Source organism: Eretmochelys imbricata, chromosome 9 (assembly GCF_965152235.1).
Source record: "Eretmochelys imbricata isolate rEreImb1 chromosome 9, rEreImb1.hap1, whole genome shotgun sequence".
In the NCBI taxonomy this organism is placed as follows: Eukaryota; Metazoa; Chordata; order Testudines; family Cheloniidae; genus Eretmochelys; species Eretmochelys imbricata.
The window spans coordinates 103,172,670-103,190,352 of NC_135580.1; the positions used below are offsets into that span (position 1 = coordinate 103,172,670).

Below are 17,683 nucleotides of genomic sequence, written 5' to 3' on the forward strand. Positions count from 1 at the left end.
GGCTTGGGCATGGGGTAGGCATCAGATACAGTGATGGCATTGAGTTTCCGATAGTCCACACAGAACCGGATCGACCCTTCCTTTTTGGGGACCAGCACTGCTGGCAGATGGCTGGATCACCCCAATGCCAGCATGTCCCTGACCTCTCTTTCCAGGTCCTGAGCAGTTTTCCCTGTGACCCGAAAGGGGGAGCATCTTATCGGCGGGTGCGATCCTGTCTGCACCTGGGTGGACAGTCAGATTAGTGCGTCCAGGCTGGTTGGAAAACAGCTGTCAGTACGGATGCAGCACCCCCCTGATCTCAGCTTGCTGGGCAGGGGTTAGCTGATCCGAGAGGGGTATTGTTTCTAGGGGTGAACCAGCTCGGGTCCCAGGGAATAGATCCACTAAAGGGTCATCTCCCTGCTCCTCCCAATGTCCACACACGGCCAACACCACATTCCACCCGGCATAATATGGCTTCATCATATTCACATGATACACCTGGCGGCGGTGCGCCCAGTTAGACAGCTCCACCACATAGTTTACCTCATTTAGCTGCTTGACAACCTTAAAGGGCCCTCCCAGGCGGCCTGTAGTTTGTTCTTTCTCACCATCACCTGATCCCTGGTGGCGTAGGCACGGGCCTGCGCCGTGTGGTCATACCAGACCTTCTGCTTCTTCTGGGCTCTGGCCAGATTCTCTCTGGCCAGGCCCATGAGTTCAGCAAGTCTCTCTTAGAAGATCAGGACATACTCCACCACTGACTCGAATGGGAGGGGAAGGCCACTCCCAATGGAGTCTCTCATCAGGTCCAGGGGGCCCCTCACCCTCCTTAACAGTTCGAAAGGCGAAAATCCGGTAGACTCCTGGGGTACCTCCCTGTACACGAACAGCAGGTGAGGTAAGTACTTGTCCCAATCCCACGGGTGCTGGTTCATAAAGGTTTTCAAGCATCATCTTTAGCGTCCCATTGAACCTCTCCACCAGCCCATTGGACTGGGGTGATAAGCTGAGGCCCAGTTGTGCTGGGTCCCACATTTCTCCCACAAGCACCGGAGCAGGGCTGACATTAAGTTGGATCCTTGGTCTATCAAGACTTCCTTGGGGAACCCCACTCGGCTGAAAATGGTCAGGAGCGCATCTGCCACGGTGTCGGCTTCAGTGGAAGCTAAGGGCACTGCGTCGGGGTAGCGGGTGACAAAATCTACCACCACCAGAATGTATTTCTTCCCGTCCGGGTTGTCTTGCTGAGAGGTCCCACTATGTCCATGGCCACCTTCTGGAAAGGTTCCTCTATGATGGGCAAAAGTTTCAAAGCCGCTTTCCCCGTGTCCCGGGCTTTCCCCACCCTCTGACAGGGGTCGCAGGATCGGCAATACTGCCAGACAGAGGTAAAGACCCCAGGCCACCCCCAGACTGCCCTGGCCAGTAAAAGTTCTGTAGCAATCTCTGCTGGGTGCGCCGGATTCGCTGGTGCCCTTAGAGGGGGATGTCATGGGCCAGGTACAGTAGCTTGCGGCGCTACTTCTGGGGGACCACCAGCTCCTGATCCCACAGGACTCCACTTCCCCTGGGGGAGCCCATTCTCTGTACAGGAACCTCTCCTGGCAACCTCTCCTCATGGTCCATACCACACTGAGGTCGGCCAGGTCCCTGAGCTTCCGCAAGGAGGGATCTTTCTGCAACTCGGCCTGGAACTCAGCGGCTGGGGAAGGGATGGGGCCTGGTTCCCTCTCACTGGCTGGGTCTGAGGCCACAGCCTCTCTGAGCCATGCCCCTCGGCACTCCCTCCCCACCAGGGTAGGGTCCTGCGCCTCCGGTGTGGTACCCTTCCCGAGGTCGGGGCACAGTGCCCCTCGCTGGCTCTGTCTACGGGTTACAACCAGGGCAGTCTGGGGGTTGCTTGGCCAGTCCTCTAGGCCCCCCCATCAATACCTCAGTGGGCAAATGGTGGTGCACCCCACATCCTTGGGGCCCTCCTTGGCCTCCCATTTCAGGTGTACCCTTGCCATGGGCACCCTGTATGAGGTCCCGCCCACCCCCTTCAGGGTCAGGTAGGTGTTGGGCACCACCCGATCTGGGGCCACCACCTCGGGCCGGGCCAGTGTCACCTCCGCGCCTGTATCCCAGTATCCATTGACCTTCCTCCCATCCACCTCCAGGGGAACAAGGCACTCTCTCCGGAGGGACAGCCCCGCGCCCACCCTGTAAACCAAGAATTCTGAGTCCAGAGCATCCAGCGCTCTGGAGGAGCTGGCCTGGGGTCCTCTTCCCTCCTGAGCAGGTGGTAAGCTGGCAGCCCCCCTTGCCTAGGCCATCTGCCCCTCGTCCAGCTGGGTCCGTACCCAGTTAACCCTGGGTAAGTTGGGTCTGCTCAGTCTGTCCCTGAGCCTGGGGCACTGGGTCCGTATGTGGCCTCTCTGGCCACAGTGATAGCAGCTCATGTCACGTTGGTCCCCTCGAGGAGGTCAGATGGTCCTGACTCCAGGCATCCCCTTTGGGAGGGTGTTGTCCATATTTCCCTGCTGGGCCCATGGTGTCTGTCTCTCTCTCTCTCTCTCTGCATCGTGGGGGGCCTGTTCTTTTGGGACTCCTCCCTGCTACCCCCTGACCGACTGATCACAAACTCGTCGGCCAGCTGCCCTGCATGCTGTGGGTTCTCTAGCTTTTTGTCCACCAACCATAGCATCAGGTCGGAAGGGCACTGTTCATACAGTTGCTCCAGTAGAATTAGGTCAAGCAGGTCCTCTTTAGCTTGGGCCCCAGCTGTCCACTTGCGGGCATATCCCTGCATTCGGTTGACCAGTTGTAGGTATGTGACCTCGGGTGTTTTATGCTGACTCAGGAACCTTTTCCGGTACATCTCGGGGGTCAGCCCAAACTCACGGAGCAGGGCCTTTTTGAACAGTTCATAGTCCCCTGCCTCCGCCCCTTTCATTCAGCTGTACACCTCCACGGCTTTGGGGTCCAGTAAGGGGGTGAGAAACTGGAGCCTGTCTGCCGGGTCAACCCTGTGCATCTCGCAGGCATTCTCAAAGGCCGTCAGGAAGCTATCTATGTCCTCCCCCTCCTTCCGCTGGGCCAGGAAGCACTTATCAAAGCTCCTCACAGTCTTGGGTCCCCCCTCACTCACCGCAGCCTGGGTCCCACTGCTCCTCAGCCTGACGAGCTCCAGTTCATGCTGTCTCTGCTTCTCTTCATGCTGCTTCTGTTTCTCCTTCTCCTTCTTCTCATGCTGACGTTGCCTGTCCTTCTCCTCCCGCTCATGCTGATGCTGCTTTTCATGATCCTCCAGCTCCCTCATTTTCATCTCCCTCTCCCATTCCAGCTGCCTCCACTCCAGGGATGGGGAGCTCCGCCGGGAGGATCCCCTGCTGGCTGCCGGGGTCAGAGTGCCCTCGGTATTCGCTGGGCTTCCCCCAACCCCTCCCCTAGGCATAGGTAGGAAGGGTCTCGGGATGTTCTCGGCAGCAGTCTGATCCCTCCCAGCCCAGTCAGGCCCCAGGGCCCACGCTGCGTCCACTGGGAGGCTTTCCTCAGGGACAGGAATCGGGTCATCCAAGCGATCCTTCTCCAACTGGGCAATCAGCTGTTCCTTGGTGGACCTTCCAATGCGCAGCCCCCTCTGCCTGCACAGCTCCACCAGGTCACGGCTTAAGGCTTTTAGCGTACATCTCCCTGCTGGCCACTCGCAGGCCTGTGCAGCTTTCCACGGTTTCCAGGAAGAATCCCTAGGGTGCCAGTCCTCCTCCTTCTTGAGGTCACCACCTCTTTGCCAGGGTCGAGCTACAGACTCCTCCGCCCCTAGGGCCGCTCTCTACAATCCCCCGGGGGACCCTGTTACTGCAAAAGTCTTTCTCTCTGGTCACACACTCCCAGGGGTTAACTGCCCCCTGAAACCGTCTCTCTCTGTATCTTCAGTACGCCTGGTCCCTGTCAATCCCCCTTTGTTTTACTGTTCCCCAGTCACTTACTTCAGGAAGTGCCATTCACGGCGTGCAGTACATCCCACCGCTAACACCAGTTGTCACGGAGTGTGGGGGAGTCCGGGGCCTGCACCCCTCTTCCTGGGATTCACTGTGACTCTCAGCCAGCCAGTAAAACGGAAGATTTATTGGACAATAGGAACACAGTCTAAAACAGAGCTTGTGGGTACAACCAGGACCCCTCAGTCAAGTCCTTCTGGGGGGCAGGGAGCTTAGACCCCAGCCCTGAGGTTCCCTGCATTCCACCACCCAGCACCAAACTGAAACCAAAGCCAGCCCCCCCCCCCCCCCCCCCAGCAGGCTCTCTACTGCTGCCTTTGTCCAGTTCCCCGGGCAGAGGTGATACCTCCCCCTCCTGGCTCAGGTTACAGGCTCTTAGGTGTCCCATCCCCAGTGAAACTCACCTACCACATTCCCAGGTCAACACTCCCCCCTCCCTGCTGCGTCACAGTACTGGCCTTTTATCTACCAAGAACAAAAACTATTAGACACCTTAACCATTTGTTTTCATAGCAGAGAGATCAAGGGGTCAAGATCTCTGGTCCTATCTGTATTCCACTACCCACCTTCCATTCTCTCTGGTGCTGGATTATACCTGTATTTGCGTAAGAGAAGGAACTGAAAAGATGTCTGTCTACATCACCCTTTATAACCTCATTTTGGAGCATGAGAAGAACCGCGCATTAGCGGACCAATGGGTACTGCTTAATAAAATTCTCTGGACTCAGGCATGTGGTGCGCATGCATGATATTCCACATGAAGGTGATAGGGACCACACATCTCTAAGAACCTTCAGTTACAGGTAAGTAACCTAGAATCATAGAAGATTAGGGTTGGAAGAGACCTCAGGAGGTCATCTAGTCCAACCCCCTGCTCAAAGCAGGACCAACCCCAACTAAATCATTCCAGCCAGGGCTTTGTCAAGCTGGGCCTTAAAAATCTCTAAGGATGGAGATTCCACCACCTCCCTAGGTAAAGCATTCCAGTGCTTCACCACCCTCTTAGTGAAATAGTTTTTCCTAATATCCAACTTAGACCTCTTCCACTGCAACTTGAGACCATTACTCCTTGTTCTGTCATCTGCCATCACTGAGAACAGCCTAGCTCCATCCTCTTTGGAAGCCCGCTTCAGATAGTTGAAGGCTGCTATCAAATCCCCCGTCACTTTTCTCTTCAGCAGACTGACTAACCCCAGTTCCCTCAGCCTCTTCTCATAAGTCATGTGTCCCAACCCCCCAATCATTTTTGTTGCCCTCCGTTGGACTCTCTCCAATTTGTCCACATCCTTTCTGTAGTGGGGGGTCCAAAACTGGAACCAATACTCCAAATGTGGGTTCACCAAGCTGAATACAGGGGAATAATCACTTCCTTTGATCTGCTGGCAGTGCTCCTACTAATGTAGCCCAATATGCTGTTAGCCTTCTTGGCAACAGGGCACACTGTTAACTCAAACCCAGCTTCTTGTCCACTGTAATCCGCAGGTCCTTTTCTGCAGAACTGCCGCTTAGCCAGTCTGTTCCCAGCCTGTAGCAGTGCATGGGATTCTTCCGTCCTAAGTGCAGGACTCCGCACTTGTCCTTGTTGAACCTCATCATATTTCTTTTGGCCCAATCCTCTCATTTGTCTAGGTTTGTCCCTACCCTCCAGGATATCTACCTCTCCCCCCATCTTAATGTCATCCATGAACTTGGTGAGGGTGCAATCCATCCCATCATCCAGATCATTAATGAAGATGTTGAACAAAAGCGGCCCCAGGACCAATCCCTGGGGCACTCTGCTTGATACCGGCTGCCAACTAGACATTGAGCTGTTGATCGCTGTCCATTTAGCTGGACGATTTAGCCAGCTTTCTATCCACCTTATAGTCCATGCATTCAATCCATACTTTAACTTGCTGGCAAGAATGCTGTTGGAGACCGTATCAAAACCTTTGCTAAAGTCAAGGTATATCATGTCCACCGCTTTCCCCATATCCACAGAGCCTGTTCTCATATCATAGAAGGCAATCAGGTTGGTCAGACATGACTTGCCCTTGGTGAATCCATGTTGACTGTTCCTGATCACCTTCCTCTCCTCCGAGTGCTTCAAAATGGATTCCTTGAGGACCAGCTCCGTGATTTTTCCAGGACTGAGGTGAGGCTGACCGATCTGTAGTCCGTGGTCCCCTCCCTCCGCCCCCCCCCCCCCATTCGCCTTCTTCCCTTTTTTAAAAGATGGGCACTATATTTGCCTTTTTTCAATCGTCCAGGACCTCCCCTGATCACCACGAGTTTTCAAAGATAATGGCCAATGGCTCTGCAATCACATCTGGCCCCATGGCATTGTGCATGTCCAGCTTTTCTAAATAGTCCTTAACCTGTTCTTTCACCACTGAGGGCTGTTCACCTCCTCCTCATACTGTGCTGCCCAGTGCAGCAAAGTCTGGGAATTGACCTTGTCTGTGATGACCGAGGCAAAAAAAGCATTGAGTACTTCAGCTTTTTCCACATCATCTGTCACTAGGTTGCCTCCCCCATTCGGTAATGGTCCTGCCACTTTCCCTGACCACCTGTCAAAACCCTTCTTGTTACCCTTCACATCCTTTGCTAGTTGCAACTCCAGTTGTGCTTTGGCCTTCCTGATTACACCCCTGCATGCTCAAGCAATATTTTTTTACTCCTCCCTAGTCATCTGTCCAAGTTTCCACTTCTTGTAAGCTTCCTTTTTGTGTTTAAGCTCACTGAAGATTTCTCTAAGCCAGGCTGGTCGCCTGCCATATTTGCTGTTCTTTCTGCGCATCGGGATGGTTTGTTCCTGCTCCCTCAAAAAGGCTTCTTTAAAATACAGCCAGCTCTCCTGGACTCCTTTCCCCCACATATTATCCTCCCAGGGGATCCTGTCCATCAGTTCCCTGAGGAAGTCAAAGTCTGCTTTTCTGAAGTCCAGGGTCCGTATTCTGCAGCTCTCCTTTCTTCCTTTTGTCAGGATCCTGAACTCAACCATCTCATGGTCACTGCTGCCCATGTTGCCACCCACTTCTACTTCCCCTACCAATTCTTTCCTGTTTGTGAGCAGCAGGTCAAGAGGAGCACGGCCCCTAGCTGATTCCTCTAGCACTTACACCAGGAAGTTGTCCCCAACACCCTCCAAAAACTTCCTGGATTGTCCGTGCACTGCTGTATTGCTTTCCCAGCCGATGTCAGGGTGATTGAAGTCCCCCATGAGAACCAGGGCCTGCAATCTGGAAACTTTTGTTACTTATCAGAAGACAGCCTCATCTACCTCATCTTCCTGATCTGATTGTCTGTAGCAGACACCCAACATGACATTACCCTTGTTGCTCTCACCTCTAAACTTAACCCAAAGACTCTCAACAGGCTTTTCTCTGGTTTCATACTTGAGCTCTGAGCAATCATACCGCTCTCTTACATACAGTGCAACTCTTCCACCTTTTCTCCCCCAGCTGTCCTTCCAGAACAGTTCATACCCATTCATGACCGTGCTCCAGTCATGTGAGTTACCCCACCAAGTCCCTGTTATTTCAATCACATCATAAAAAGAAAAGGAGTACTTGTGGCACCTTAGAGACTAACCAATTTATTTGAGCATAAGCTTTCGTGAGCTACAGCTCACTTCATCGGATGCATACTGTGGAAAGTGTAGAAGATCTTATTATATATACACACACAAAGCATGAAAAAATACCTCCTCCCACCCCACTCTCCTGCTGGTAATAGCTTATCTAAAGTGATCACTCTCCTTACAATGTGTATGATAATCAAGGTGGGGCATTTCCAACATAAATCCAGGTTTTCTCACCCCCCCCCCCCCACACACACACACAAACTCACTCTCCTGCTGGTAATAGCTTATCTAAAGTGATCACTCTCCTTACAATGTGTATGATAATCAAGGTGGGGCATTTCCAACATAAATCCAGGTTTTCTCACCCCCCCCCCACCCCCCCACACACACAAACTCACTCTCCTGCTGGTAATAGCTTATCCAAAGTGATCACTCTCCTTACAATGTGTATGATAATCAAGGTGGGGCATTTCCAACATAAATCCAGGTTTTCTCACCCCCCCCCCCCCCACACACACACAAACTCACTCTCCTGCTGGTAATAGCTTATCCAAAGTGACCACTCTCCTTACAATGTGTATGATAATCAAGGTGGGCCATTTCCAGCACAAATCCAGGGTTTAACAAGAACGTCTGAGGGGAGGGGGTAGGAAAAAACAAGGGGAAATAGGCTACCTTGCATAATGACTTAGCCACTCCCAGTCTCTATTCAAGCCTAAGTTAATTGTATCCAATTTGCAAATGAATTCCAATTCAGCAGTTTCTCACTGGAGTCTGGATTTGAAGTTTTTTTGTTGTAATATCGCAACTTTCATGTCTGTAATCGCGTGACCAGAGAGATTGAAGTGTTCTCCGACTGGTTTATGAATGTTTAATTCTTGACATCTGATTTGTGTCCATTTATTTTTTACGTAGAGACTGTCCAGTTTGACCAATGTACATGGCAGAGGGGCATTGCTGGCACATGATGGCATATATCACATTGGTGGATGTGCAGGTGAATGAGCCTCTGATAGTGTGGCTGATGTTATTAGGCCCTGTGATGGTGTCCTGTGAATAAATATGTGGGTACAGTTGGGAACGGGCTTCGTTGCAAAGATAGGTTCCTGGGTTAGTGGTTCTGTTGTGTGGTATGTGGTTGCTGGTGAGTATTTGGTTCAGGTTGGCTGGCTGTCTGTAGGCACGGACTGTCCTGTCTCTCAAGATCTGTGAGAGTGTTGGGTCATCCTTCAGGATAGGTTGTAGATCCTTAATAATGCGTTGGAGGGGTTTTAGTTGGGGGCTGAAGGTGACGGCTAGTGGCGTTCTGTTATTTTCCTTGTTAGGCCTGTCCTGTAGTAGGTGACTTCTGGGAACTCTTCTGGCTCTATCAATCTGTTTCTTCACTTCCGCAGGTGGGTATTGTAGTTGTAAGAATGCTTGATAGAGATCTTGTAGGTGTCTGTCTGAGGGGTTGGAGCAAATGCGGTTGTATCGCAGAGCTTGGCTGTAGACGATGGATCTTGTGGTGTGGTCGGGGTGAAAGCTGGAGGCATGTAGGTAGGAATAGCGGTCAGTAGGTTTCCAGTATAGGGTGGTGGTTATGTGACCATCGTTTATTAGCACTGTAGTGTCCAGGAAGTGGATCTCTTGTGTGGACTGGACCAGGCTGAGGTTGATGGTGGGATGGAAATTGTTGAAATCATGGTGGAATTCCTCAAGGGCTTCTTTTCCATGGGTCCAGATGATGATGTCATCAATATAGCGCAAGTAGAGTAGGGGCGTTAGGGGACGAGAGCTGAGGAAGCATTGTTCTAAGTCAGCCATAAAAATGTTGGCATACTGTGGGGCCATGCGGGTACCCATAGCAGTGCCGCTGATTTGAAGGTATACATTGTAAAATAGTTATGGGTAAGGACAAAGTCACAAAGTTCAGCCACCAGGTTAGCCGTGACATTATTGGGGATAGTGTTCTTGACGGCTTGTAGTCCATCTTTGTGTGGAATGTTGGTGTAGAGGGCTTCTACATCCATAGTGGCCAGGATGGTGTTATCAGGAAGATCACTGATGGATTGTAGTTTCCTCAGGAAGTCAGTGGTGTCTCGAAGGTAGCTGGGAGTGCTGGTAGCGTAGGGCCTGAGGAGGGAGTCTACATAGCCAGACAATCCTGCTGTCAGGGTGCCAATGCCTGAGACGATGGGGCGCCCAGGATTTCCAGGTTTATGGATCTTGGGTAGTAGATAGAATATCCCAGGTCGGGGTTCCAGGGGTGTGTCTGTGCAGATTTGATCTTGTGCTTTTTCAGGGAGTTTCTTGAGCAAATGCTGTAGTTTCTTTTGGTAACTCTCGGTGGGATCAGAGGGTAATGGCTTGTAGAAAGTAGTGTTGGAGAGCTGCCGAGCAGCCTCTTGTTCATATTCCGACCTATTCATGATGACAACAGCACCTCCTTTGTCAGCCTTTTTGATTATGATGTCAGAGTTGTTTCTGAGGCTGTGGATGGCGTGTTCCACACGGCTGAGGTTGTGGGGCAAGTGATGCTGCTTTTCCACAATTTCAGCCCATGCACGTCAGCGGAAGCACTCTACGTAGAAGTCCAGTCTGCTGTCTCGACCTTCAGGAGGAGTCCACCTAGAATCCTTCTTTTTGTAGTGTTGGTAGGAAGGTCTCTGTGGATTAGTATGTTGGAAATATTCCTTGAGTCGGAGACGTCGAAAATAGGATTCTAGGTCACCACAGAACTGTATCATGTTCATGGGGTTGGAGGGGCAGAAGGAGAGGCCCTGAGATAGGACAGCTGCTTCTGCTGGGCTGAGAGTATAGTTGGATAGGTTAACAATATTGCTGGGTGGGTTGAGGGAACCATTGCTGTAGCCCCTTGTGGCATGTAGTAGTTTAGAAAGTTTAGTGTCCTTTTTCTTTTGTAGAGAAGCAAAGTGTGTGTTGTAAATGGCTTGTCTAGTTTTAGTAAAGTCCAGCCACGAGGAAGTTTGTGTGGAAGGTTGTTTTTTTTATGAGAGTATCCATTTTTGAGAGCTCATTCTTAATCTTTCCCTGTTTGCTGTAGAGGATGTTGATTAGGTGATTCCGCAGTTTCTTTGAGAGTGTGTGGCACAAGCTGTCAGCATAGTCTGTGTGGTATGTAGATTGTAATGGATTTTTTACTGTCAGTCCTTTTGGTATGATGTCCATCTGTTCCCCATGTTTATTCCCCCCCCCCCCATTGTTCCTCAGATGTTCTTGTCAACTGCTATTTCCCCATGTTTATTTCTCTTCCCCCCACTCCCTCCCACCCTTCCTCAGATGTTCTTGTCAACAGCTGGAAATGGCTCACCTTGATTATCACTACAAAACATTTTTCTCCCCCGCTCTCCTGCTGGTAATAGCTCACCTTACCTGATCACTCTCATTACAGTGTGTATGGTAACACCCATTGTTGCATGTTCTCTGTGTATATAAATCTCCCCACTGTATTTTCCACTATATGCATCCGATGAAGTGAGGTGTAGCTCACGAAAGCTTATGCTCAAATAAATTTGTTAGTCTCTAAGGTGCCACAAGTACTCCTTTTCTTTTTGTGGATACGGACTAACACAGCTGCTTCTCTGAAACCAATCACATCATAGTTCCTTTACTGTGCCAGGACTTCCAATTGCATTCATGTACAAGCACCTAAGATAACTAGCCAATTGCCCTACTTGGTCAGTATGAATTGGGAGGCCTCCCCTGTTGCATCCTTCTTGTGTTTCTTCCTGGTATCTCACTTCCCCACTTGCCTCAGGGGTTAGGTCTCCATCCCCCAGCAAACCTAGTTTAAAGCCCTCCTCACTAGGTTAGCAAGCCTGCCTGCGAAGATGCTCTTCCCTCTCTTCGTTAAGTGGATCCCATCTTTTCCTACCAATCCTTCTTCGTGGAACAGGAACCTCCATTTCCTACATTAATACTTAGAGTAAACTAGACTAGTATGAAGGAAACAGTACCACTTAATGGCTAAAGTGGACTGAAGCTCAAATCTGAGTTCCATTCCCAACTATGTCACAAGTTCAGTGTGTGACTGAGCACGTAACTTAATGTCTCTAGCAAAATAAGGTTACTTCCTACCTTTGTAAAGTATTGTGAGATTTTTACTTAAAGCCAAAATACTTGAATGTTGGTTTTATTCGCAAAGACGCTTTATTTACTAGATCAGTCAGAACAGACTGACACTTCCCCAGGTCACAACATCCCTTTGAGTTCAAAACACTGACAGCTGACTTAATTAACCTAAACCTTCATATATACTTTGAAAACTTGTTCCCCAAGTCCCTTTCTCTTTGCCTCTCTTATGGTGACGCTTGTGATGTTCAGATACATTATCTTCCTGATAAAGAAACATAAAAAGTTACTACTACTTTCAGATTAGCTGACAGATATAAAAATAGCAAATTTATATCAGACTGATACCCTGTTATCTTCATGAAAGAGCTGCTTAGTTAAAGCACTACATTTAGAAATTTTAACAAGTTAACTTTTTTTTTTTTAATCTCTGGTACAAGCATTAATGGTGGCAAGAAGTCAGTAAATACCTATGTTGGCTTCTAAGCAGAGTGTGGCAGCAATACATCTTAACTTGTTCTGGAGTGAGGATGTTGTTTCACTATCTACCAATGAAAAGATAAATCCCAAACAGAACTTGAATCCACTATTTCATGCTGAAGTCAGCACCTTGCCCTCTAAACCAGTGGTTCTCAAACTGATTTGATTGAGCCCCGCTTCTTTGTGTCTGTCTGTAGTCATTTATGGCTTCCCACCCCCAAGTACATATATCGCCACCCAGCTCTGAAGGCAGAGCAGTGGCTGCTGGCTGAGCGCCCCGCTCTGAAAGCAGCACTGCGCCAGCAGCAACATAGCAGTGTAAAGGAGTCAACAGGATACTTAGCATCCAGTTGCTACCCTTACTTCTGCACTGCTGCTGCAGGGCTGGCATCCTGCCACCTTCAGCTGAGAGATTTTGAGGGCGTCCTGCTACCTCCAGCCGGGGGGAGGACTGCCTAAGCTCAGGTGTTATCCCCACTTCCTGGATGTGCACAGCCCTTATACACGAGCCCCAGCCACCTTGGGCTGACAGCCACCGCTCTTCACAAAAGAAAAACACAGCTCACACCTCCCTCATAGTTTAAGAACTGCTGCATTAGACTAATTGGGTTCATGCAGGTTGACTGTTTGAATCAGTGACCAGTAAATATTAGATTTACTGAAGGTAAAAATGTTTACATACCTTGTCACCCTTTGCTTTTGACACTGGATCCATTTCACACTTTTAACTGGAGAGTTGCATACTGCTTTTTCCAGAACTTACCCAGTTTGGCTGGAGAGTCAATAAAGAAAAATGGGCTGAATGTATTATCAATCTAAAAGTGAGACCACTTGTGAAATTGTTACACTTCCAACAAACTCTTAAGCTGCTTATATGCAATTTTCATAACCCTTATTTAGGATTTTTCGTGTTCAAAGCACTTACAAAATAGATGGCTAATGTTTGTGTAAAATAAAATTAAACTTAGTCCTAAACAATTTCCTCTTTTTAATGAGGATAATGTAGAGTAATTACATAGCATTTATGATGAAATTTTAGTCAATAGACTAATTTCAAGTATTTATATTAACTTGTGGTGCTGTATATCCCAGGTGTTCTGTTATGCCCTCAGCCCTGATGATGGGACAAACTTCCGTGTAAAGGTGATGGCAGAAGCAAATCATTTCATTGACCTCTCCCAGGTGAGCTTTCATTCTTTTGAATTTGCAGCATGTTTTTCAGAAATGGAGTTCTCAACCTATGGTTAAGGATCCTAGTCACAGTGAATTTCTTGGAGCACAAATTATGCTCCCAGGTAATGGTAAGAGTGATCTTCAGAATTCTTTTGTGGTAGTGTATGTCAGCAGTTTCATCGTTATGGAGGGAATCATGGGCATTGTGTGAACTTTAAGTGTGACTATTGGAATTTTATTAATGTGGGTGCTGGTTGTGGATTAAAACGATAGTCATGCACATAGCCTAAGTTGGTTGAGGAGACTTGCTACAGTGGTTGAATATTTTGGGCTTGATTCTTGGGTACATTTAAGGCTGTTGTATGCTACTCAAACAATTATAAAGCATAGCATGGCTACTCAAACAATATAAAGCATAGCATGGCTTAGCAAGTTGGTGAAAGATTCCCCCTGCATAGTGGAATAACAGAGATTTAGTCACTGGAGCAGCTTCTACCTCCATCACCTCTTGGATCGAAGGTATGTGGCAAAGGTTTTACTACATCTTAAATGATCCTCAGATGCAGAAGCAGTCCCTGGAATCCAAGGATGGCTGTAAATTAGAGTAGTCCTGCAAATCCTGTAATACACATTGGAGCTGGGACTGGCCTGGCAGCTGTACAGCAGCAGGGGATAGCTTAAATTCATCCCCTTGGACCATGCAATATGCAGCTGATGTGCCACTTAGAATCTGGGCTCTTGAATAAAAATGGTGTATCTGCTAAACTGACAGCAACAGAAATGCTGTTCTTCAAGAGATCCTCTGCATACATGCACTTGCAAAATGCGTTCCCAAAGCTGCTGAACTTCAGGAACAATTTGGAAAGCACTGCCTGCTGAGTATTTCTCTCAGAACTGAACATTTAATACCTAGCGTGGACCCCGTTCAGCTGTACACTGTTGTTGTGAGCATTACAAACACCTCGCACCTTCTCCTGCAGTATTTACATAGCTGATACAAGAGCCGCCACACTGATGCCATGCAAGCAGCCCTGCTGGAAGATGTAGAGCAGAGCAATTCACAGTTGCTGACGACTGTTTCACATCACCTTGACACAGCTGAGCTCCATTTCTAAGCCCAGGAAACAAGTACTGAATGGTGGGACTGCATCATTATGCAGATATGGGATGGCGAGCAATGACTCAGGCAGCTCCCGGTGCCGGGTGAGAGGTCAGGCTGGGGGCCTGCTCCCCTCCCCTCCCATCTCACTCTGACATGTCAACCCGGCAGTCGGCTCGGTAACTGCTTGCGCAGAGTGCCAGCTTTATCCTTTGCAAGGAAACAGGCCGGTGGGTGCCAGGGCAGAGGATGGAGTTCGAGCTCATGGAGAGCGACATCCTGGAGTCGTTGGAGGATCTAGGTTACAAAGGTCCATGGTTAGAAGATGAAGCACTGACTCAAGCAGTCTCTGGTGGAGCCAGTTCCCCTGAATTTACCAAACTTGCTACTTGGCTGGTATCTGAGTTAAGGCTATATTGTAAACTAGAAGAAAATGTGCAAGCTACTAACAATCCAAGTGAAGCAAAAGAGTTCCAACTTGAAGTGAGCGGGCTACTGGGGGAAGTGAACTGTCCATATGCATCATTAACATCAGGAGATGTGACAAAACGCCTTCTTAATTAGAAGAATTGCCTCCTGCTGCTCACATACCTCATCTCAGAACTGGAAGCTGCCAAAATGCTATGTGTGAATGCCCGTCCGAAAAAAGCACAAGAAGGAGGTGTTGGCGAGGTCTTTCAGGAGCTAAAAGGCAGTTGTATTGCAGTGTGTCCAAGACTCTGGCCAACATAACTGTGTTCCAGTTGTTCAGTGGAATCAGGAGAAAAAAACTAAAAGAAACCTTAGCAAAGGTTTCGCTTGGCCATGTTGGAAAACCTTTACTGAAGAAACCATTGGGACCAGCTTATTGGGAAAAAATTGAAACAATTAACCAAGCCATAGCCAATAAGTATGAAGTTTGGACAAAACTGTTAGTGAAACGTTTGGATGTAACTGTGCAGTCCTTTGGCTGGTCAGCTAGAGCTAAGAGTCAAACAGAGAAACTGGCTAAAGTCTACCAACCCAAACGTGCCTTCTTAACTACCAACTGCACTATTTCCATTGCTCACCTCTTGGCAGCTCAGCAAGATTGTCAAAGATTGAGGATAAGCAGTGGGTCTATCCAAGAAAAGACTGTGTTTGCCATTAATAAGGTATTAATGGGCAGAATACCTGACAGAGGGGGCAGACCAAATGAAACTGAGCCTCCACCTCCTGGATGCCACCATGGCAGAAAAGACTAGTTGCTTACCATATTAACTGGTGATTCTTGAGTGTTTGCTCATATCGATTCCAATTAGGTGTGCGTGCGCTGTGTGCATGGCCGTTGGAAGCTTTTCCCCTAGCAGCATCCATCGGGTCGGCTGTGGAGCCTCCTGGAGTGGCGCCTGCACGGCACTCAATATATATCTCAGCCAACCTGGGGCCCCCTCAGTTCCTTCTTACTGCCCGTGACGGTTGTTGGAACTGTGGCATCTTGCTCTGCAAGTTCTCCACGTTTCTCTAGCTCTGTAGATAGTTTGTTTGGTTTGTAGTTCTGGTTTTTGGTTTTAGTTAGTGGCAGTTGGGTTGGTGAGTAAATGTTTTTTCTTTGAATAGTTATCCCTATGGGTGCTCTGCTTCAGGAGCACATGTGCACTCGTGCGCCTTTGATCGGAAACTTTCAGTTGCAGCCTGTGTTCTGTGTGCTTGTGCTATGAGTTGAGGGTATCTAGGGAAGATCAGACCCACCACTGGTCCTAGTCCTTCTCAACCACCTGTAGCCTGAGATGAAACCTTGTGTCTGTTGGTTAGCTTTGCTAATCCAGCGTTGTTCTTACCCTACTTGTATTTCTTTTTATTTCAATGTAGTTGTTTTTAACCTGTTTTCTTTCACATTCTGCCCATCTTGGGGTGGCATTCCCTTTTCCTCCAGTTTCCTGGTTGCCGGCTCCTTGTCTGCCTTAGTTCCCTTGTTTAGTGTTCTCTTTCAGCTCAGGGTATGTTCAACCCCAGGTTTTAAACCTTGCCATGTGTGCAACAGATCTCTTTCCCTCAGCAACGGACATTGCAGTTGCCTTGGGGAGGCCCATATCCTGTCTAAACGTAGGGTCTGCACTGGCTTCAAGATCTGATCTAGGAAGTTGCAGAAAGACAGGCTCATGTTACTCCTCATGGAGTGATCCTTGAGACCAGCTACTGATTCATGTCTGCAGTCCTCCAGGTTTCCTCAAGAGGTCCAGGACACAGTTGAAGATTTCCCTTTTGAATGTCTCAAGTTTTTTTCTGTGGCACTGCTGAAGTCTCTCCACTTGCTATAGGATTCAGGAGCCGCCTCTTGATCATTGGGCATCTACGCTAATTGTGACAAAAAGGAAATGATCACAGACAGCTTAAAGATCTTGTCCTGCACAGTACATATTAGAGGATGGCAGAACCACCCAGGGAGTAGGTTCAGTTTCAGAGGGAAAATTTCTCATCCACTGTCACCACCCAGCCAACAGCTTCCAGCAAACTTTTTTTTTTTATACGTTGGTTGAAAGCCATGACTCACTCCACCACCTGGACCTGTTGCTGCATCATCCTTTCCAATGGGATTCTTTCCCATTTCAGACCATCATTGGAAAAGTCATTACATCAGGCTACACCATTCACTTCAGACCTGAGTGTGTGTATTGGCAGCTCACAGTCATCCTGTGATCAATGTGATGTGGCCATGAAAAAGGCTAATGCAGTCCTAGGATGCATTAGGCAAGATATTTCCAGTAGAAACAGGGAAATGTTAGTACCATTATACAAGGTATTGGTGAGACCTCATCTGGAATACTGTGTGCAATTCTGGTCTCCCATGTTTAAGATGAATTCAGACAGGAACAGGTGCAGAGAAGGGCTACTAGGATGCTCTGAGGAATGGAAAACTTACCTTGAGAGGAGGCCCAAAGAGCTTGGCTTGTTTAGCCATACCAAACGAAGGCTGAGGGGAGATATGATTGCGCTTTATAAATACATCAGAGGGATAAATACCAGAGAGGGAGAGAAGTTATTTAAGCGCCAATGTGGACACAAGAACAAATGGATATAAACTAGCCATTAACAAGTTTAGGCTTGAAATTGAGTGAAGGTTTCTAACTATTGGAGGAATGAAGTTCTGGAATAGCCTTCCAAGGAGAGTCACGGGGGCAGAAATCCTCACTGGCTTCAAGACTCAGCTTGGTAAATTTTTATGGAGGGGATGGTATGGTGAGAGAGCCTACAATGGCACGTAGCCAATCTGTGACTGCTAACAGCAAATATCTCCAACAGCTGGTGATTGGACACTAGATGGGGTGAGCTCTGAGTTACTACAGAAAATGCTTTCCCAGGTGT

At 48.6% G+C, this 17,683-nt stretch overlaps 1 protein-coding gene and 1 pseudogene across 4 annotated transcripts in view; both read left to right on the top strand.

Annotated features, from left to right (window-relative positions):
* OGT (O-linked N-acetylglucosamine (GlcNAc) transferase) overlaps positions 1-17,683 on the top strand; it is an 83,783-nt gene that overhangs the window by 40,981 nt on the left and 25,119 nt on the right. For all 4 annotated transcript variants that reach the window (XM_077826325.1, XM_077826323.1, XM_077826324.1 and 1 more), the window contains one exon: positions 13,180-13,269. In XM_077826325.1, the coding sequence (XP_077682451.1) occupies positions 13,180-13,269 (90 nt within the window). The remainder of the gene's footprint in view (positions 1-13,179; positions 13,270-17,683) is intronic.
* On the top strand, positions 14,609-15,605 carry LOC144270373 (protein FAM98A-like; annotated as a pseudogene).